General features: G+C 38.5%; 1 protein-coding gene across 1 annotated transcript; it reads left to right on the top strand.

The window, feature by feature from the left end:
• The first annotated feature begins 1,671 nt into the window (after positions 1-1,671).
• Positions 1,672-14,327, top strand: LOC145228197 (uncharacterized). The gene is made up of 11 exons (XM_080093203.1): positions 1,672-6,216; positions 6,271-6,356; positions 6,758-6,923; positions 7,117-7,262; positions 7,624-7,756; positions 8,232-8,369; positions 8,727-8,834; positions 9,211-10,383; positions 11,386-11,535; positions 12,524-12,645; positions 13,201-14,327. The coding sequence occupies exons 1-11, from the start codon at positions 1,734-1,736 to the stop codon at positions 13,471-13,473; spliced, it is 6,978 nt and encodes a 2,325-aa protein (XP_079949329.1). The 5' UTR covers positions 1,672-1,733; the 3' UTR covers positions 13,474-14,327.
• Positions 14,328-21,849: the final 7,522 nt, after the last annotated feature.

Here is a 21,849-nt window from a genome sequence, read left to right as displayed (position 1 = left end):
GAATACAGACATATTATGAAACAATCCAATTTTCTTGATGTTTTATACTTGTTATTTTATTTGTATAACTGAATATTTTTGTTTCTTTTGAGCAGCACACCTGACAATGTACCAATTCAAGTGCAAGCTGAAAGGGTGTTGTGATGAAACATTGAAACTAGCTACTTTCTACTTGGTTAACATGTAACTTTTGGGTTACATTTGATGTGGAAGGTGTCAACTACACCTGCATCAACAAACCACATCAGTGTCCACAGAACAGATGATTTTGATCATTACTCTCAGAGATATAAACCTCCCATGTAAAAGAAGAAAATGACAGGGTTGGACAAGCAATGATAGAAGCGTAAATCAACTGCCACAAACAGCTCACCATGTCTGTTTTCTTTTTGTCCTTGGTGTTATATTTTTTGCAAATGCTCATGTTCATGTATAGGAATTAAATGACTAAAATAATATGTTTTTCTGAACATTATCAAGACCAAATAAGGTTTACTGTTTGTAATGGACAATATTTTAAATCTGCCTCCAATTTTTTTTGCATGATTTATTTACTTACAATTGATTACATTTCCGGTGTCATAAATTTATTGATTGATTTATTGCAAAATGTTTACATAACATCAGTTTTATGAAGAAAAATGCCTTTATTACTGTAACCCATCCAAACTAGTGATGCACCGAACCCGCCTAAAAAAGTTCGGGCCGAAACCGAATAATTTCGGCCGAATCAGGCCGAACCTAAAATCCTCGTTTCTTCGTATATTTTCAACTGAACCTTGTGTCGTTGATGCGAGTGAATTGAATTAGGACAAATCAAAATCAGTTTCACAATGCGGATCAGATTTACTAAACTTGTAATATTTTGCAGACAACGTGGCTCGTATTTTATAGACACAAAAATTAGTTAATTTGTGACGTTTTGTATTGGCGATAATGATAGTTTAGGCATTAATTCCATGCAATCAAAAAGTTCGGTTTCGGCCGAATTTTCAAAAAAGTTCGGGCCGAAACCGAAACATCGAAAAACAGCGTATTCGGCCAAAATGTTTCGGCCAACCGAAACTTCGGTGCATCACTAATCCAAACAGTTCCATTGAACATTTGTTTTTGTTTTCTTTTTATGTTTATTGTTCAGTAAAAAAATATCATGCAATGTTTATTGGATCAAACTACAAAGTTGGCCAAGTAATACAAAGATGTTGTCAATCCACAGAACGCCTTGGGTGGTTTGTTAGACAGTTACAACTGGTGGATCCATGTTGGCCTTATTGGTTGTTTAGTAAGTTCATAACTGCTATCAAGTCGTCAGCTATTTAAGAGCACGAAGGCAGTCAACCAAGCATGACGCAGAAATTAAAGTTTATACCAGCGAGCAATTATACAGTGTGGATCGGGTTTAAGTTAACCAGATGTAGCGCGCTTGTTTAGCGCAAAAATCGCTTTGTGTGTGCATGCAACGTCGCCGCCATCGCAATGAGTCGGTTAATCGCATTCACCGCAGTCGCATCCATCGCATCGTGTGTGCATCGGCCTTAATTCTAAACAATAAACAATGGATTTTAAATCTAAAGTGCCCACGCGATTAAAGATTGATTAATTAATTAAGTTTTGCGGGGATAATCGTATTCCACGTCGAACGCAATGATTGCACATGCAAATTTTTGTTTTTAGATTTAAACGAATGTGAGACAATCAACAGCTGCAATGAAAATGCAACCTGTGACAACACCATGGGAAGCTTCGACTGCACATGTAATCCTGGTTTCGTTGGAGATGGAATCATGTGTGCAGACATTTGTGAAACTGAAGGGCACGATTGTGACACAAATGCAGCCTGCACTAGAACCAACACCGGATTCAACTGCACATGTAATCCTGGTTTCGTTGGAGATGGAACCTTTTGTGAAGACATTTGCTTAACTGATCCTAAACAGCACAATTGTGACACAAACGCAACCTGCACCAGAATTGCTGATGGGTTCAACTGCACATGTAATTCTGGTTATGTTGGAAATGGAACCTTTTGTGAAGACATTTGCTTAACTGATCCTAAACAGCACAATTGTGACACAAATGCATCGTGCATCAGAACTGCTGATGGGTTCAACTGTACATGTAATGTTGGTTATGTTGGAAATGGAACCTTTTGTGAAGACATTTGCTTAACTGATCCTAAACAGCACAATTGTGACACAAATGCAACATGCACCAGAACTGCTGATGGGTTCAACTGCACATGTAATGTTGGTTATGTTGGAAATGGAACCTTTTGTGAAGACATTTGCTTAACTGATCCTAAACAGCACAATTGTGACACAAATGCAACCTGCACCAGAACTGCTGATGGGTTCAACTGCACATGTAACTCTGGTTATGTTGGAAATGGAACCTTTTGTGAAGACATTTGCTTAACTGATCCTAAACAGCACAATTGTGACACAAATGCAACCTGCACCAGAACTGCTGATGGGTTCAACTGCACATGTAATGTTGGTTATGTTGGAAATGGAACCTTTTGTGAAGACATTTGCTTAACTGATCCTAAACAGCACAATTGTGACACAAACACAACCTGCACCAGAACTGCTGATGGTTTCAACTGCACATGCAATCCTGGTTATGTTGGAAATGGAACCTTTTGTGAAGACATTTGCTTAACTGATCCTAAACAGCACAATTGTGACACAAATGCAACCTGCACCAGAACTGCTGATGGGTTCAACTGCACATGTAATGTTGGTTATGTTGGAAATGGAACCTTTTGTGAAGACATTTGCTTAACTGATCCTAAACAGCACAATTGTGACACAAATGCAACCTGCACCAGAACTGCTGATGGGTTCAACTGCACATGTAATTCTGGTTATGTTGGAAATGGAACCTTTTGTGAAGACATTTGCTTAACTGATCCTAAACAGCACAATTGTGACACAAATGCAACCTGCACCAGAACTGCTAATGGGTTCAACTGCACATGCAATTCTGGTTATGTTGGAAATGGAACCTTTTGTGAAGACATTTGCTTAACTGATCCTAAACAGCACAATTGTGACACAAATGCAACCTGCACCAGAACTGCTGATGGGTTCAACTGCACATGCAATTCTGGTTATGTTGGAAATGGAACCTTTTGTGAAGACATTTGCTTAACTGATCCTAAACAGCACAATTGTGACACAAACGCAACCTGCACCAGAACTGCTGATGGGTTCAACTGCACATGTAATGTTGGTTATGTTGGAAATGGAACCTTTTGTGAAGACATTTGTTTAACTGATCCTAAACAGCACAATTGTGACACAAACGCAACCTGCACCAGAACTGCTAATGGGTTCAACTGCACATGTAACTCTGGTTATGTTGGAAATGGAACCTTTTGTGAAGACATTTGCTTAACTGATCCTAAACAGCACAATTGTGACACAAATGCAACCTGCACCAGAACTGCTAATGGGTTCAACTGCACATGCAATTCTGGTTATGTTGGAAATGGAACCTTTTGTGAAGACATTTGCTTAACTGATCCTAAACAGCACAATTGTGACACAAATGCAACCTGCACCAGAACTGCTGATGGGTTCAACTGCACATGTAATGTTGGTTATGTTGGAAATGGAACCTTTTGTGAAGACATTTGCTTAACTGATCCTAAACAGCACAATTGTGACACAAACGCAACCTGCACCAGAACTGCTGATGGGTTCAACTGCACATGCAATGTTGGTTATGTTGGAAATGGAACCTTTTGTGAAGACATTTGCTTAACTGATCCTAAACAGCACAATTGTGACACAAACGCAACCTGCACCAGAACTGCTGATGGGTTCAACTGTGCATGTAATCCTGGTTATGTTGGAAATGGAACCTTTTGTGAAGACATTTGCTTAACTGATCCTAAACAGCACAATTGTGACACAAATGCAACCTGCACCAGAAGTGCTGATGGGTTCAACTGCACATGTAACTCTGGTTATGTTGGAAATGGAACTTTTTGTGAAGAAATTTGCTTAACTGATCCTAAACAGCACAATTGTGACACAAACGCAACCTGCACCAGAACTGCTGATGGGTTCAACTGCACATGTAATGTTGGTTATGTTGGAAATGGAACCTTTTGTAAAAATATTTGCTTAACTGATCCTAAACAGCACAATTGTGACACAAAAGCAACCTGCACCAGAACTGCTGATGGGTTCAACTGCACATGTAATGTTGGTTATGTTGGAAATGGAACCTTTTGTGAAGACATTTGCTTAACTGATCCTAAACAGCACAATTGTGACACAAATGCAACCTGCACCAGAACTGCTGATGGGTTCAACTGCACATGTAATGTTGGTTATGTTGGAAATGGAACCTTTTGTGAAGACATTTGCTTAACTGATCCTAAACAGCACAATTGTGACACAAACGCAACCTGCACCAGAACTGCTGATGGGTTCAACTGCACATGTAATGTTGGTTATGTTGGAAATGGAACCTTTTGTGAAGACATTTGCTTAACTGATCCTAAACAGCACAATTGTGACACAAACGCAACATGCACCAGAACTGCTGATGGTTTCAACTGCACATGCAATCCTGGTTATGTTGGAAATGGAACCTTTTGTGAAGACATTTGCTTAACTGATCCTAAACAGCACAATTGTGACACAAATGCAACCTGCACCAGAACTGCTGATGGGTTCAACTGCGCATGTAATCCTGGTTATGTTGGAAATGGAACCTTTTGTGAAGACATTTGCTTAACTGATCCTAAACAGCACAATTGTGACACAAATGCAACCTGCACCAGAACTGCTGATGGGTTCAACTGCACATGTAACTCTGGTTATGTTGGAAATGGAACTTTTTGTGAAGACATTTGCTTAACTGATCCTAAACAGCACAATTGTGACACAAACGCAACCTGCACCAGAACTGCTGATGGGTTCAACTGCACATGTAATGTTGGTTATGTTGGAAATGGAACCTTTTGTGAAGACATTTGCTTAACTGATCCTAAACAGCACAATTGTGACACAAACGCAACCTGCACCAGAACTTCTGAAGGCTTCAACTGCACATGTAATCCTGGTTATGTTGGAAATGGAACCTTTTGTAAAAATATTTGCTTAACTGATCCCAAACAGCACAATTGTGACACAAATGCAGTCTGCACCAGAACTTCTGATGGGTTCAACTGCACATGTAATCCTGGTTATGTTGGAAATGGTACATTTTGTGAAGACATTTGCTTAACTGATCCTAAACAGCACAATTGTGATATAAATGCAACCTGCACCAGAACTGCTGATGGGTTCAACTGCACATGCAATTCTGGTTATGTTGGAAATGGAACCTTTTGTGAAGATATTTGCTTAACTGATCCTAAACAGCACAATTGTGACACAAATGCAACCTGCACCAGAACTTCTGAAGGATTTAACTGCACATGTAATGTTGGTTATGTTGGAAATGGAACCTTTTGTGAAGACATTTGCTTGACTGACCCTAAACAGCACAATTGTGACACAAATGCAACCTGCACCAGAACTTCTGAAGGATTCAACTGCACATGTAATCCTGGTTATGTTGGAAATGGTACATTTTGTGAAGACATTTGCTTGACTGACCCTAAACAGCACAATTGTGACACAAATGCAACCTGCACCAGAACTTCTGAAGGATTTAACTGCACATGTAATGTTGGTTATGTTGGAAATGGAACCTTTTGTGAAGACATTTGCTTGACTGACCCTAAACAGCACAATTGTGACACAAATGCATCGTGCACCAGAACTTCTGAAGGATTCAACTGCACATGTAATCCTGGTTATGTTGGAAATGGTACATTTTGTGAAGACATTTGCTTGACTGACCCTAAACAGCACAATTGTGACACAAATGCAATCTGCACCAGAACTGGTGATGGATTCAATTGTACATGCAATGCTGGTTATGTTGGAAATGGAACTTTTTGTGAAGGCATTTGCTTAACTGATCCTAAACAGCACAATTGTGACACGAATGCAATCTGCACCAGAACTGGTGATGGATTCAATTGTACATGCAACCCTGGTTATTCTGGAAATGGAACATTTTGTGAAGTGTTTGATTATTGCTTGGTTGGAATGGATAATTGTGACACAAATGCTGAGTGCCTCAGCACTGTTGGAAGTTTTCAATGTATCTGCATGCCGGGATATGTTGGTGATGGTGTACTTTGTGTAGGTAAGAATTAGCAACCTGTAATTTTGCAACATGATGCCATGATTTAATTTGCAGCTATGCCCCAATTGGAAATAACTTCCTTTACACACACTTCTGTGATTGTGACATTTGTATTTCGAGATCAAAGATTTCCTCATACAGTAAGTGGTCATTTTTGTCCAACTTTATTTGAAATTGGTTTGTCCCATGTGGTTTTTACCCACTCCTTAAACCCAGCAAAGCTTAGAAATGTGTTTTTGATCCCAGTGAACTGCTCATACAGTTGCTGTCACACCTAGTATGAACTTATCATGCTAGTTCATTCATTTTCTTCTAAACAACTTAATCTATTTCTTTTTGAAAAAGCTTGAAAATAAGAAAAAAATTAGATTGATTCGTTGATATGATATAACACAACTTTACAAAAATGCCATGTGTAAAAAATGAATTCCTGTTCTGTATGTTATCATATGTAGAGATGTTTGTAATGTTTGTTTGCCTTGAGTCTTATCTGTATCAGAGTTAGAAATATACCAAAAGTCCTTATCTGACTATGTTTCAGGTATTCATTCGCAACATGGCAAATGGTTTAACCAGAATGATTAATAATGTTGTTGGTGATTTTGTGGAAGTAACTGGTTTGGATGAGGCAACAAACTATGCATTTGTGGCTGAACCAGAAATCACAAAGATGACCGTAATGAGTGAACCAGTATTTCAGACAACAGGTAAGTTTATAATTTAAAACTGTTGCAGTATAAACATTTTTACATCATTTTACACTAAGCTTTTTTGGCTGGTTTTTGTGTATGCACTTTGGTGACATGTGAGACTAAAATGAAAACAAAAAATCACTGTCTAACAATATTATCCAAAATCAAACACTTCCTTTCAATTGAAAAACGAATTTTATTCATACAGTTTTTGGAAGAGTCAAAGGTTTTGGAGCTGAACAAATAGGAAGCAGTTTTGTTGTGCTTGGATGGTTACAATCACAAGGAGCTCAATCTTATGTTTTAAATGTAAATGTGGTTGTTGCCAGAAGACGGAGAATGGTTGCTGATACGGTATGACTGTGACCTCAACGTCAGCTGGTATTACCTAGTCAAGAAAAGAACTTCGATTTTTTTTACCAACCCAACATTTTTGTTCACTTCATAACAATAATGGCACAAAAATACCTATTTTACAGTGTGTTTGGCCTGTCATTCTAGTTTTAAAGCTTACTTGCTGTCAAAATTTTTTTTTACTAGAGTGGGATGTCTTCTTTGGTTGTTTGATTTTAATCGATGGCTGGATAGGCAACTCCTAAATGCATTATGCTGACATGGAGTCTGTCAACAAGCTGCTTATTATTAGTCCATTATTTTTTTCAATTTTATTTACTCTGGTGTGAATTGTTACTATTGTGAATTGATTTGTTCTTAGACAATTAACCTTTTATCAAATGCAACTGGCCACAACGTGACAGGACTGCAAGCAGCACAAAGTTACACATTGGAATTAGCTGCTCAAAACAGTGCAGGAACTGGATTACTCACTGAACTTAGAGTTACTACAAGTGGGTTACTTAACTTTATTTGAGTGTAAAACATGAAACCAGTCATATGTAGTTTTTTTGTGGGGACTAATGCAGACAGGCACTGCTGCATTGTGGAAAAGCAGAGTTAAAATTTTTGTGGAATTGGCAAAATGCCTGTGGTTACCTTACTTTTGAAAACCACCAAAGGGTCTTTGTATTGGTTTCTGAGTGCCTATGAATGTGGAAAATTAGAAGGGGTTTTGGTATTTCCAAAAGGGTTTTTATGGGGGAAAATGCTTTAGAAAAGTCAACAAATCACTAAAGGAAACCTAAAATTATTATTTGCCAAAGATATTTTTTCCGTAATTAAGTTGTTTGTCTATCTTGTGCTTCAACTATCATGCACATAACGAAGCATTTGGGTTTACTATTTGTGTACAGTTGTCAATAGCTTGTACCTGCTCGTTTGCTACTTAAGATGTTGTGTAGTTTAATTGGTTTTTATTTGTTTCAGGACCCAATGCTACAACTGGTTTAATAATTACAAACCCATGTACAACACCAAGCTTGACCTGGGATTCTGTGGATGGTGCCACCATCTATTCAGTTCTTGTGACATCTACATTTAGTTCTGCAACTTACATCACTCCAGGTGCATGAATTATATCATTGTCAAGTTGGATAATCCTGATAAGCTCGAGACATGATACTCAAACATGAGATACCTCAAGAAAGAGGTTAATTGCTATTCTAACTGCCAAGTTTTTACTTGTGATCAATTGTCTGTGAAATTAAGTACAATGTAATGAGAGACAACTTTTTTTAGATTTTGGAATAAATTAGATTTATTATTGACTTGTAATCGTCTGTTACAAAAAACAGTGTTACTTTTTTGTAGTAAAACATATGTACTATGTGATATTTTCTTAGGGGCCAGATATTTTACTTTGAACCCTTTAATCACTTACTGCTATATAAACAAACAATGATTTTATTTATGTTTTTACAGAACCCAGTTTGGTGTTGACAAACTTAAGCAACTGTTTAAACCACACAGCTGCTGTCTCTGCATGCAATGATCTGTGTGGTTCACCGATTACTGGAAACATAATACCAGGTATTTTTTTCATTAGGTCGTTGGCACAACACAGGCAAGCAGCAATCGTAGTTTGTGCTTTTTATGGCTATTTACATCTATCTCTTAAGGTTTTTTATTACTATTAACATGGTAGCCATTTTGTAATGTAAGTTCCTAGGGCTAAAACATAGTTGTAATGTAAAATATACTCTAAATCTTTCATACCTATAAAGACTTACAGAGGTTTTTAACAGTTATATAGCTAGGTTCTCTACTATTATGTGACATTTCTATTAGCTATACAGATCATGCATAAGACAAATTATACAAGAGCCATAAAATTTTGAGTAAAAGATCAAAACCAGTATTTGCGTGTAAACATCACAACGTATAAAATTTGTTTTAACGTGTGTAGATTGTTGTGATGTGAAGGCCACCTGCGCCAACTGTTCCAGCAACTTCGCGTGTACATGCCAGGAAGGTTACCATGGTGACGGCAAGACGTGCACCGACATGGATGAATGCGGCTTGTCGACGACTATCGTTTTACGTAACGAGACGTGCGTGGCTTTAAACAGGACTACGATACGATTTGTTGACCCTGCGTTGGTTCGAACGTGCCATAGTATCGCCTCATGTGGCAATATTAACGGTAGCTTTAACTGTGATTGTCCTACTGGTTATATGGGTGACGGTACAGACTGCCAAGACAGGAATGAATGTGAAGATTTTGACGCTTCCACGGCCAATTGCAACAACACCAATGGTTCATTCGAGTGCGTATGTAGAGAAGGATTTACAGGTGATGATTGTAACCACTGCACCGACATCGACGAATGTGAAAATAATTCGGCTGGATGTCATGCAAATGCCACCTGCAACAACACAATTGGCAGTTTTGTATGTGAATGCATTAGCGGGTTTTCTGGAAACGGAACGTATTGTTCAGATATCGACGAATGTATAATCCAACCTGATATATGTTTTAGCAACATTAACGGTTTTATTTCCTGTCCGGAGCCTGGTGTGCCTGTGGCCCTTTGCCATAAACAACCCACTTGCGAAAATACGATTGGAAATTATAGTTGCGTCTGTGGTGGTGGATTTATTAAAAACGGAAGCTTTTGCGAAGACATCAACGAATGCCTTTCCAACCCTTACCCTTGCCACACGAACGCAAGATGTGACAATGCTGCTGGTAACTACTCATGCGTCTGCCGCTCAGGATATACTGGTAACGGGACGTACTGCAGTGATACGGACGAATGCATGAATTCCTCTAACCTTTGCCACATGTATGCCAACTGCAGCAACACAGAAGGCAGCTACAGTTGTGAATGCAAACCCGGTTTTGAAGGCGACGGTTTCAATTGCACAAGCGTAGATTGTCTTTCTACTCCATGCCATATCAACGCATCATGTACATCCGAAGGTAATAGGTACCAATGTACATGTAAGACTGGATTTACAGGGAATGGCACCTACTGCAAGGATATCGATGAATGTACTGAAGGCAACCATTCGTGTCAACAGAAATGCCAAAACCAAATTGGCAGCTTCAATTGTGTGTGCAACACAGGGTTCACAAGTAAGCAGAGACAATCATGTAAGAGTATATTTGTTTCATAGCAAGGTCGATTGTTATTTCAAGGTGGTAATTTTCCCATCCTTTTGTACAGCATTGTAGGTACATAGTAAAGTATGGTATCCCTAACAATCCTGCTGCGATTATGTGCTATGGAAATGTCTGTTATTACACTGCTGTTGAAATACACAATCATTTTATTGCGATGGAAATTACTGCCATGAGATAACCGGACGCTGCAAAATAGTTCTTAAGTTTGGTCCGCAACTCGCAAAATAAAGTCTATTTACCGTGCGGAAAAAGAAAAAAAGCGAACTGATGTTGCTAAAAAAGCTTTAAACTAGTAGTTTAGGTAAAGCATAATGTCATCGTTGACAGTTTTGTGCCAATATTTCCGAAATGTTTTGGAACCACTGTTTAACAGCTCAGAGATGCAAGTCGGGCCGGGTTCGGGCTTAGGTATTTGCAAGAAAACGGGCCTGACTTTACGTTCCGTGTCCGCCATTTTTTAAATAAAGTCACTCAGCTAAGTAACTCTGGCTTTGACCTAATGCCCACCCTACTCTAAAACGTATTGTTTACCCCAGTAGTTCGTCGCGACGCCCTGGTGCTATATTTCCTCATTAACTTGTGCGTCGCAAGTCCAGAAAACTTTTCCAGAGGCGTCGCAACAAAAAATTTAAGAACCACTGGTTTACCCTATTGTCTACTATTGTTCATTATGTTTGTTGTTTTCTCATTTTCTTTCTCATCCTTTGTTGCAAGGCTTTCGTGGATAGGCCTGTCAATCAATATTTCGGGCCTAAACGGGCTTCTCAAAAACGTTACGCGGGTTCGGACCGGGCTTCGGGCTTATACTTTCGGGTTCAGGCTCAGATTTTGGGCCCGCTTACAACTCAACTCTGTAATAGTTTTCTAGGTTGTGATTTGAATGTGAAGTTTTGAAATATTTCTTGTTTTTTACATGGTGTGTAGCAGTCAAGTATGATCGTTTGTCGTTTACAGGAAACGGCTCCGACTGCAAAGATATAAACGAGTGTCTGCAAAACGTTTGCCAAAATCTATCAACATGCGCGAACACGATTGGAAGCTACACATGTCGATGTAACGACACTTACGTTGGCGATGGAACATCTTGCGTACCTTTAAACCAGGGTAAAATACTTAACTAAAACTTTAGAAGTATAATTCCAAATCTCAGTATACATCATTGAGGGCCAAAGTGAATTGATCGTTACAATTGCTTTTAACATAATATATATTTCGTTAAAGGTTTTTAGGATCGTTCCTTATAGAATGTGTTGCCCAGGGTATTGCACACGTTTTTTGGATAACATTAGTACCAAAAAGGGTTGCAGATCACCAGGCTTGCAGAGTGGCTGGAACTCGATTTATACTAGTACTAGCACAGGGGTGCCCAACCCGTCGATCGCGATCGACTGGTCGATCTCGGACTGATTTTAAGTCGATCGCGAGGGTTGCAGAAATTATTTAAAATAGTTGCTTTGTAACGCGTTGCTGTACATAGATTACTTTATTGTGAATTAATCATAAGGATATGTTGATAAGTTCATAAGTATGCGCTTTGTTACGTTACAAAAGTAATAGTTGTAGTAGTAATTGTTACTTTGTTCTGGTACTTGCTGTCTGCTATGCCTTTGCTAATTTGTATTGGAATGGTAGATCTCGAGAGTTGGACTACCTCAAAAGTCGATCTTGAGTCAAAAAACGTTGGGCACCCCTGTACTAGCATATACCCTGTCTCTTAGAATGATTTATGACACCGAATCGAAATAATTATAAATTGCGGCTGCAAATTATTAAATTGTCTTTACAGTTGAATAAATAGCTGTTTTATGTTTTCATATCATTTGCAAAGGCACATGCCTTAAGCTTAATTTATGCCCGCTGTGAGTCAAAAATAAAGGTTTTTATTTTTTACACCGTTTGTGAGGCCTTCGGACATTTGACTTTAGTTAAAAAATTTTGATTACGATTTCTTATATGGTACAGTCATAAATCTGACTGAAACTACCTGACTCTAACTTTGCTACCGTGTTGCACACTGGGTATTTGGAATACATGTGTACCAAGCAAAGTTTTCACCATAAAACATGTTGTAACAAAAATAATACATTTTTAGGACTTGCTTCATGGATAATCGCTGTGATAATTGTTGGAATATTGTTGATTCTGTTGATAATTGGTTTGTCGGTCCTCTATGCGCGTCGCCGTCGCCACCGTCGTACTTGGGTTCCGGATACGGTAAGAGCTCCTTTTTTGATCTGGATCAGTGGATGGCTGTTTCTTCATGAATAGGGTTATCCTGGATCCATAAATAATGTAAAAAGAGTAAAACATAATGTTGTTAATGAGCACATTTTAATTAACGATAAATACAAATTCATTTTTTTCAAAAAAATCTTGTTAACAAGCAGTTTGTTCAGTTACGAGCTGTGTAAAGAAAAATGCAATTCATGGAAAATATAACATTTCAAATGTCTACTTTTGCCGTTATGTTTGTTATAAGACTTACCAGGTGATCTATTTTTAGTTTTTTGGTTTTTTAAGCATTCAAAGATGTGTTTGGCGTTTAGTCATGATCCACCAATTGTGCCCACAACTGTTTTGCGCTCCATAACGTTTCAACATTGCGCAGCTCCGTTTGATGATTGTTTTGGTGGAATTGTATCGCAATGTTGTCTTTTTCCAAACGAAATTAACTCAAGTCAAAAAATGAGCTAAGACAAAGCGCGCTATAGATACCAATTGTACAGGACAAAATGTTGTATTAATGTTATTTTATGTTGAAACTTAAAGAAAAATGCGCTTGTTCGAGATGAAAGGAGCACGATTCACTACGACGAAATCGACATTTCCGGGGCTACCAACATTGACCCCAAAATCGGCGAAGACCATGATTCCAGTGATGTGACAATCGTCGAAGACCCGACTCACCCTGTAGAAAATGGCGCTTCGAATCACTCTTTGGAAAACGGTTCCTCAACGAGCCCCACAGAAAACGAAACTCCAGCTATTCCTGCTGGAAGTGATGCCAATAATATTTTAACTGAAAACGATGTTTCGCTGTAGTACACCGAAAACGTATTTAAGCGCTTTATATGTTTGTTTGTGTACCCAGTATTATTGTATAGCGATTATGTACCCATTTAAATTTCCCGTATCCGCGAAGAGTGTAAAAATATCTTGTTTAAGCTTGCCAAAATCGAGTGGCGTTTGACCTATTCGTAACTGCTTTGTTGCTTCAAAACAGTAAGATCGTAACCCATAATCTTCACCTAACAGAATGATTGTTGTGATTTTGAACGCATTCAGTACATAGATTTACTTCTTGTTACTTGTTAGTCAATGCACCAATTTTGTGTGCTGAATTTCATAAAAATACCTGCAGGTTTCAATACTGCTTTAAATAATTGTTTTGTAAGCGCCACATTTTTTCTAATGTCTGTGTGCAAGTTCATGCAATGTATATGTTCATGCAGTATTAGTGTTATGTAATTTCATTTCCAATGACGAATTGGCAGTGTAAATTCCAAAAAACTGGTTTTCATCAAAAATACCCCATTTTCTGTCAATCTGTTTGAATTTACACAACAATGTGTGCTGCCTAAAAACATTGTTTTCGGTGCAAAGTTTGGCGACTATTTTGAGTTTTTGAGCACTTGCATGCAATGTTATGACTTACTAAGCGAGCACCAAGTTTATTGAACGTTGTCATCCTTTGTATGTATTATGTTATCCACTTGCGTTTGTTAGACATGATAGGATGGCCTCCTGGATTTAACTTAGCAAATTCATTTCATAGTTGCGTCCAGCACTTTGTTTGACTAGCTTTTGTGCCATAACTTGTTTTGGAAAAATAATATGTTCGATCTTGTTTTAGCTGACATGGAGAAGATAATGGAAACGAACAATGGTTGCTTTTACGTGTACTGTAATGTTTTTTTCCCAGTTTCGATTTTTTTTTTGATTATTTCAGAGTGAGTCAAGGGCTCCCAAACGTTTTTTTTTTCACGGGGTTTGAACCCAGGACGAAACCCGATCAAGCTTTTTTGTGGCTGTATGTGGTTCAGGCGCGCCAAACCATTCGACCAAGTTCCCATCCCCAAACCTTTGACAAAGCTGATTTTCTCAGCTCGTTGGCACATCAAGCGCTTGCTGTTCGGAATTATTTTAAGCTCTTGGTGTCGCTCTGTATTCGCGAAAAAAGTTTGGACGTTGTGCCTCATTTCAAGGCGGTGAATCGACTACAAGAGTTACGACTATGCCTTTTAAAATGTAAACATAGCCATTTAGCCAATTGTTGGTATCAGCTGGGTTTAAACATCAATCTTAGGTGCAACTTTCTGTTTTAAACTGGCCCGTTTTTTTACAATAAAGCAAGTAATTTTCATACTTGGTGTATTGGCCTAGAACCCTAGATCGACTCTTAAGAAGAAAAAAACGTTTTGAATCAATGTCTACGTAATGCAGGCAAACATGGGGCAATTCGACGAACCTTGCGCATAGCCTATTTTGCGCTACGGTAAACCAAAAGTGCGAATATTGCTTTCGAAAACTTTACTGCTTTGCTATTAAACCCACAGAAAGTTATTAAACTATAAACCTTGGAAAGGGCGCTCTGAAAGCAAACTGTGACCTATGTGAGAACATTAAAACTGCATTTAATCGTAGGTTAGATAGGTCGGCACTCGGCATGCTTCGTTTTGACTTCAATCTGATTCATACCCGGGGTTATTCAAACCACCAAGCCTAATGCCCAACATTTCGCGTATCCATTGGTGCAAAGTTGTGTTACAAGGCGGTGTGATTGACTCGAGTATCGACAGATATAGCGGAAACCCTAAACTGTTTTAGCGCTTCAGCAACACCATTAGTTATTGCATAGCTTCTTACAAGCCGACTTCAAACGGACAATAGTTGATGCATTGGCGCTTTCACACTATTAGGGCGTCAGATTCATTATAATAGCCCGAGAGCGAGAGAAACTTCTGGAATGCATTGTTGGCACTTCAAACGCGAGAACGGCTCCAGCCTATTAACCTTGAATGAGGCTCAGGCCCCCTTTGGTTACGCCGTGTTTGTCTTTGCATTCCACAGGGCCTTTCGACTCCGGATAAGGCCGAATTTGTGAGAAAATGACGCGGTTGTCGGCAGAATCTTTTGTACTTTGTGAGGTTACGAACGAGGACACTGAAAGAAGTTGTAATCAAAAATCCTATCTGTTATCAATTTTATGATTATGATCGGTGTGAAGAAAACTTAGCCTAGCGTATGTAAATGATGTGTAGTTATATCTACACCATAATCTTAATATATGTACGACATAGACGTTGAACTATATTCAGTTTAGTGTTATCAAATTTGTTAGACAAAAAACACTAGTTAGTGTTGGCATTATAAGGTATTAGATGCGTTGGCTAAGTTTTGGTGAGCGTAAGTACAATAACGTACGAGAAACACATTTTAGCAAACAAAATTTCAGAAATGCTGTTAAAAACAAGTAACTTGTGACATAACTACAGGAAAATGCAAATACCAACAACTCGGCCAATATTTGTTCCTCTAAAATTTACGTTAAAGTTTGCATCGTACGCGGTTGTGACGAAGTTTTGCCTGAAATCCGCAGTCATATGTTTGTCACCGGAAGAAAACGAATATTAACACTGCAAACAGTAATTACGTGTCAGATATGATGGCGGAAGCCCAAATTAATATGTCAGAAATATCGTTGTGCTATCACCGTGAATTGACGTGTTTAAATTTGCGAAAAGGTCTCTGTTTGCGAACGAGAATCTTACCAAACATATGACTCATGTAAAAAGATTCTTCACTTTTCTCTCTCTCCATCGACCGCACAATGGCAATCTCGGAGAGGAATATTTTTTGTGCGTAAAATTTGCCGACCTCATGCCACTGGAAACAATAAACCTTAACCGCGGAATCCGTACTGTAATGTCCGTTTCCAACATAAAAGCATTAAAACTGCCTCACAAGACGCGACAATATACATTATATTTCCCGTCATGTACAAAGGTTGAACTTTATGACTGAGCTAGGTTTTCAACTTTATATCTTTACCAGAAGTTCATTTGGTTCGGAGTTTAACAAACAAGATTTCAAACTCTTGTGTAAAGTGCAAGTTTTATTTGGAACCATGGTGACTATAAACCTTTATCCAAGGTAGTTTTGGATGTAGCTACCTTCACGACTTGTGACCTAAAGGGCATGTGACAATTTTATCTCACAAATGCCGCATAGTTTCTGCCTTATGCTTACATTTTTGTGTTGTTTTGAAACCGATCTATAGTGGTCGTTCATCCCTTCAAACTGTATAAACCGCCATAAGATTGCCATAAGATCAACATATGCCCTAGGTTCCTATCGTGGTTCCCATAGATTTTATGTCAACATGGAACTGGGAGAAAAGCTCTTTTGAAACCACGGCACAGCCACATTACACTACTTGACATACCTCGAGCCGCTTCGTTGATGAACAACTGAGCAGTAAGTATCGAAAACGCGCTCGCATTCCTCGAATAGGGAATCTCCAACGGAACTGCGGTTCAAAGGCCCAATTGGAATTTGCGGCGGACAAATACATCTCGGCGCCTGAGGTCTTATCACCACAGGGTTTAAAGAGTTGACTGGAAGCTTAAAACATTCGCTTTAGGTTTTAGACCGGCTATGGACGGACATTGCTCCCTTGAGATATGAAAATAGAAGTATGGAGGATTGAAAACAGATGAGGTCATCGCTTCACTATCTTTTAATTGACAGCTTCCTGAAATTTATCACGTATGGTTGTATAACTGACATAATTTGCTTCATAACGAGCAACATTTTTGGCAAGGATAAATGTTGGGCGCATTAAATCCTACTTTAAAAAGGTTACTTTTACTGTTTGTTAATTAATTACAATCTTCCTCAGTACTCTTGCATTACTTGCAATCAATTGATAAAAAAGGACATCTTCTGTAAGTAGTGCCATACTAAACCGTTCGATATATGAATGTTGCATATTGTGCAAAGTTTGGATTTTGCGTAACTGGTGAAACAACACTTGATTATGTGTCGGTATTCGCCTTGATCCACTGAAAGCAAAACTCGCGTTTATGCAAAATAAAAGTTTGCGCTATACTTACATTTCGACAAACCTTGTAAAAGTAACAACTTGGTTTAATGAGGTAAACACGCCGGACTGTGTTGGCGTCATTGTCGAGCAAAAATTACGTAACCAAGTTGTGTTGTTCATAATTTCCCAAAGGCCTGCAATGCGATGAAATCAACGTTGGCCATTGGGACCCACAAGGGCTTGAAGAGAAAGACCCTGAAACTGATTGCTTTAATCGTCAGCAAACACGACAAAACCCTTGGTGCAAAACCGGAAAGTTGGCATCATTTGGGATTTGAACACGGGATTCGAGGGGTAGAATTTCGGAAACTTTAGAAGTTTTATGTCTGTCAGTCGTCTATAACTTGTCATAAATGTCGCAAGGTTGGTTGGCCTTGCATGAACTTAAATTATTTTTTCACTTTATATGTCTTTACTGAACGGTTGTGAACTTTGGAACCCTATATTCGGATCTGTTCATAAGTTTATTTTTGAAAAATAAAGCATGTCGCTTTTTACGTCTATTTGAGCCGTTATTTTTGTCATTAAAGTTATGAACTTCGTTTGCAGGAATGCAATGGTAGGCCTATTTATTATTGGTCTCAAATTGGTCTGCCATTTCACCTCAAATTCTTTTTACTCATTTTTTTCAGTTGGTGTGATACTTCAGGTTTTAAACTTTTACTCACACCTTATTTCCACCAGTTTCAGGCATTGAATGTGTTTGCTTCAAGTGATCAAACCAGCCCATCGATCACTTTCTGCAGTGACAATTCACCGGCTGCTAGTTTCTCCTGGGTGTTGTTTGTTGGTCATGCAGCACTGTGACTCATTTGTTCGCTGGCTTACCTGCGGTACGGGTGGTGCCCTGACAACTGACTGTGTTTGTGTTTTGCTCTATTAACTGTGGATCTAAAGTGACCCTTGCCTGTGTTAACAAACTCTTTCGCTCTGCACTAGTGGCAGTGTAAAGCTTTTTGGTGAGCCGGTTAGAGTTGTTCATGGTATGTGTAATTAATCGTTCTGTGAGCATTTCTCCTAAATAGTATTTAACTACAATGGTTTGTTTAAAGTTTTGTTCTATCTTCCCTTTTTGCTGAGTTTCACGCAATTTTTTAACTCATTGTATTTATGTTTAAACAGTTAGTAACATACATACGGTACTAAATCACAGGAATTAAATAGGGGTCTTAAAGGTGCATCAAACTTGCATTTTGAGTGCAACGTTAAACTCATGATTGTTTGTTGAAACTTTTATTGCCAAAATTATGTTCTTGTTTGCGTGCCTTCATTTTCAGTAAAACAGGACCATAATAATTTAACTAGGTAACGTGCGCAATTAATATGCCATAATCCGCATAAGATTGTCTCGTAAAACTGCCGTTAACTGATGTGCAAATAGTCAACACTGTAACGAGGGTCTACCATAATTTCATCACGCATTAAAGCTTTCTTTTGTTTGGAGGCTGTCAAAGAGTCGTGTGGGGGGTAGCTTATTTGACGTGTTAGTGTGCAGTGAAATATAATGCATAATGGGGCTGGTAGGTAAGACATTCATTTGGTGTTTACAGGCAGTCCGTCGTGTCGACGTCTGGAGTTACAGACTGCAAATTTGTGTGGCAAACAATGCTTATCAATCATGCTCTTAAAGCGTACACAGGACCTTCTGATTCAGCACATTACTTACTTACAAAATTCTAACGCTTACGGCCTCCACTGGGTTATTACAGAAAGTTTATCGCTCGTGGGGTCAAAGTACCATCGCGCAGGGTCTGGATTCTTTCCAATGAGAAAATACCAAATGCTGTGGCACTCATGTTTGGCAGCACCGGCTGATGTGTGTCTGTTTTACTAAGATTAGTTTTTTGGTGAGCTTTGCAATCTTGTCCCAAAATTAGAAGCCTTTGTTTGCCTTGCCGAAAACAGGCGGGTAATTTTGAACAATAGGCATAACAGAGCACTGTTTTAAAAGAAGCAATAGTGACATGCTATACACTGCCTTGAAACGCATTCCATCTAAAACCGTTCATTTACCTCTTTTGATATAAATAGAGACTTCAGTATAGGCTATATTTTTAAGGCATTGTTAACATATTGAATAACACTTGCTTTTACACTGCATTTGCTCAAACGTAAAATTCCTTTTGGGCAATAATAAAATTTCAGGACTAATACCGGTACCAATTTTTAGCAGTTTAACTGAATGTCTAAACAAACATCAACGGACAAATGTTGAATTTTCTCAGTGTCCATCTTCTTATCTCCATATGCTGTTGACAGCAATCAGATGAGCATCAGCGTTGGGGAATTCCCGTTTTCCAACAGAAACGCTGAGTCTTTAGCGTCTGGTGTGTTGATTACACGCCGATGGGTGTTTGCCCATTTAGATAAGCCACTGCCGCGCCTAAATCGGTGTAGCCAGTCAGCGAATTGAGTGTTTTTGTCAAGTTTGATAACAATATTTTCAAACCACGCACATTCGATAAGGTTGACCGGTTGATTCGACTGACAAAAAAGGTCACAAAAAGTTTTTTTTTACACTGTTGGAAAAAGGACCCAATAGGAATCTTGACAAGAATTTTTTGTGTCGATATACGCCCGACATCAGTATAAGCTACTCAAACATTTGACTAAGTTCTTGCCCTGATGACTAACATGAAACATTTCTTGTCAATTTATGCTATCAGACATTACCATATCTTATTTTTTTCGCCACTAGCAAATTGATACAACTTGCCACTTAGAGCGCTAAAGAGTTGCCGACCCCATAATGGATGGAATTCCAAGTTTGCTGTTCAGTTCATAAAAATACGACTTATTAAAATGATTAGGTTAATTAAACAAACCCTTTGCTGATACAGAGTCGTGACTATTTCTTTATTATGGTTGCACAACGACGAAGTTGTTAATTTTAATGATGCTGTTAAGGAATGTTGAATGAGTGACTAATATGTTTTTGCACACTTCCCACTTTACATTGTTGGGGTATTTCTCCTACATTTGGTCTCATGTTATAGCGCGAAATACTGCTTTATGCCGGAGGTTATCAACCACAAGGTTAATTTACTACAGAGATATAAAGGTACTGACGTTGGTTGGTTGTATATCAAAGTAAAGCAAATACGAGACCAGGAAACTTTTGTTATAAATCTGTCATTACGAAAAAGACAGAAAAAGTTAATACCCTCTTCATGCTTTCTAGTGAGTTCATAGCAAAATTATTAAACTTTGCATTTTTGTTTAGGGCCTGCTGTGTTAATACACAAGTCGTTTAGAACAGGTGTGCAACTAAGTAAAATTCGCATTTGATTCTAACCACATATTACCTGGTCACAGAAAAATAGCATCGGGCGCATTAATCTGCTCAAAAAATATATAATAGCCGGACTCGTTTGTCAGTACATTTGAAATCCAAGCCTCTCTACGGGCCGCAGGTTGCACGCCCCTGGTTTAGAATACAAAGAGTAACTGTTTTTGTGATAATCGTTGTGCAACTTGCGGACCCAAGTTATAATTTGCTTTGACTTGTGTATATATGCAAAGCTGTTAATAGTTCAAATTGCTGAGATCTCAAAACCACAGGAGGACTTTTTCGGGTGCCTAGTAGTGACTACTCGTTTTTTTTTTCTCGCGCCAAAACTTGTGTACTGAACCACCCAGCGCGAGTGATCAAAGGAATTTATGACCGTATCGGAAATAGGCAGTAAACCGGAGCCAATGTTAACATTACCTGTCTTGTTATCGTCAAGTTACCTAACCTTCAGTAAAAATCCGCAAGCAAACATTGTCTTTGCGACTGTGATTGTTTTTCGGGAAAAAATTCTTGCGACGTCTCTTTTATCTGTCTTTACATCCAAAGAGCAGACACAGGTTAATCACCCTATCTCCGCATTCGCTAATAATTAAAAGCATCCGCTTCTGAATGTTAAAGTTTTTCCAGTTTGCCTTTTGACCCGGTTTTGTGTATGGAATTGGGTCAAAACATTACATGCTTGTTGACACATATAAAATTGTCTTTGGGTTTGGGTCGTACGAAGATACGTTTAACAGAGAATTACACATTTAAACACTTTTAAATGTCACGATGCTCTACCTAATTGCTTTATAAAGGTGCAATATTTGTTCCTATAGATCGCATTGAATGTATGTGTATTGTTAACCTTTAGTAACCTATAAAGTCCTGAATGTTTTAATGAAAAACTTGTTTTGAACACTGTTGGCGAAACTAATTTGCATCCGAAAAGTCGCTGAAACTACATGGCGTAAGTGATGTTTGCAGAGTATCAACTAAATAAAAACAAACTTATACTATATCAGTGGTTCCCAACCGGGGA

Source organism: Phallusia mammillata, chromosome 5, assembly GCF_965637545.1.
Source record: "Phallusia mammillata chromosome 5, kaPhaMamm4.hap1.1, whole genome shotgun sequence".
NCBI classification, from domain to species: domain Eukaryota; kingdom Metazoa; phylum Chordata; class Ascidiacea; order Phlebobranchia; family Ascidiidae; genus Phallusia; species Phallusia mammillata.
The sequence above is the reverse complement of the archived record's forward strand: the minus strand, read 5'-3'. Positions and strand labels throughout refer to the sequence as shown.

Coding starts and splice junctions, on each gene's coding strand:
- LOC145228197 (XM_080093203.1), top strand. CDS start 1,734: ATGGGAAGCTTCGACTGCACATGTAATCCTGGTTTCGTTGGAGATGGA. Junction 6,357..6,757: donor ATCAAAGATTTCCTCATACA/GTAAGTGGTCAT, acceptor ACTATGTTTCAG/GTATTCATTCGCAACATGGC. Junction 8,370..8,726: donor TGCAACTTACATCACTCCAG/GTGCATGAATTA, acceptor ATGTTTTTACAG/AACCCAGTTTGGTGTTGACA.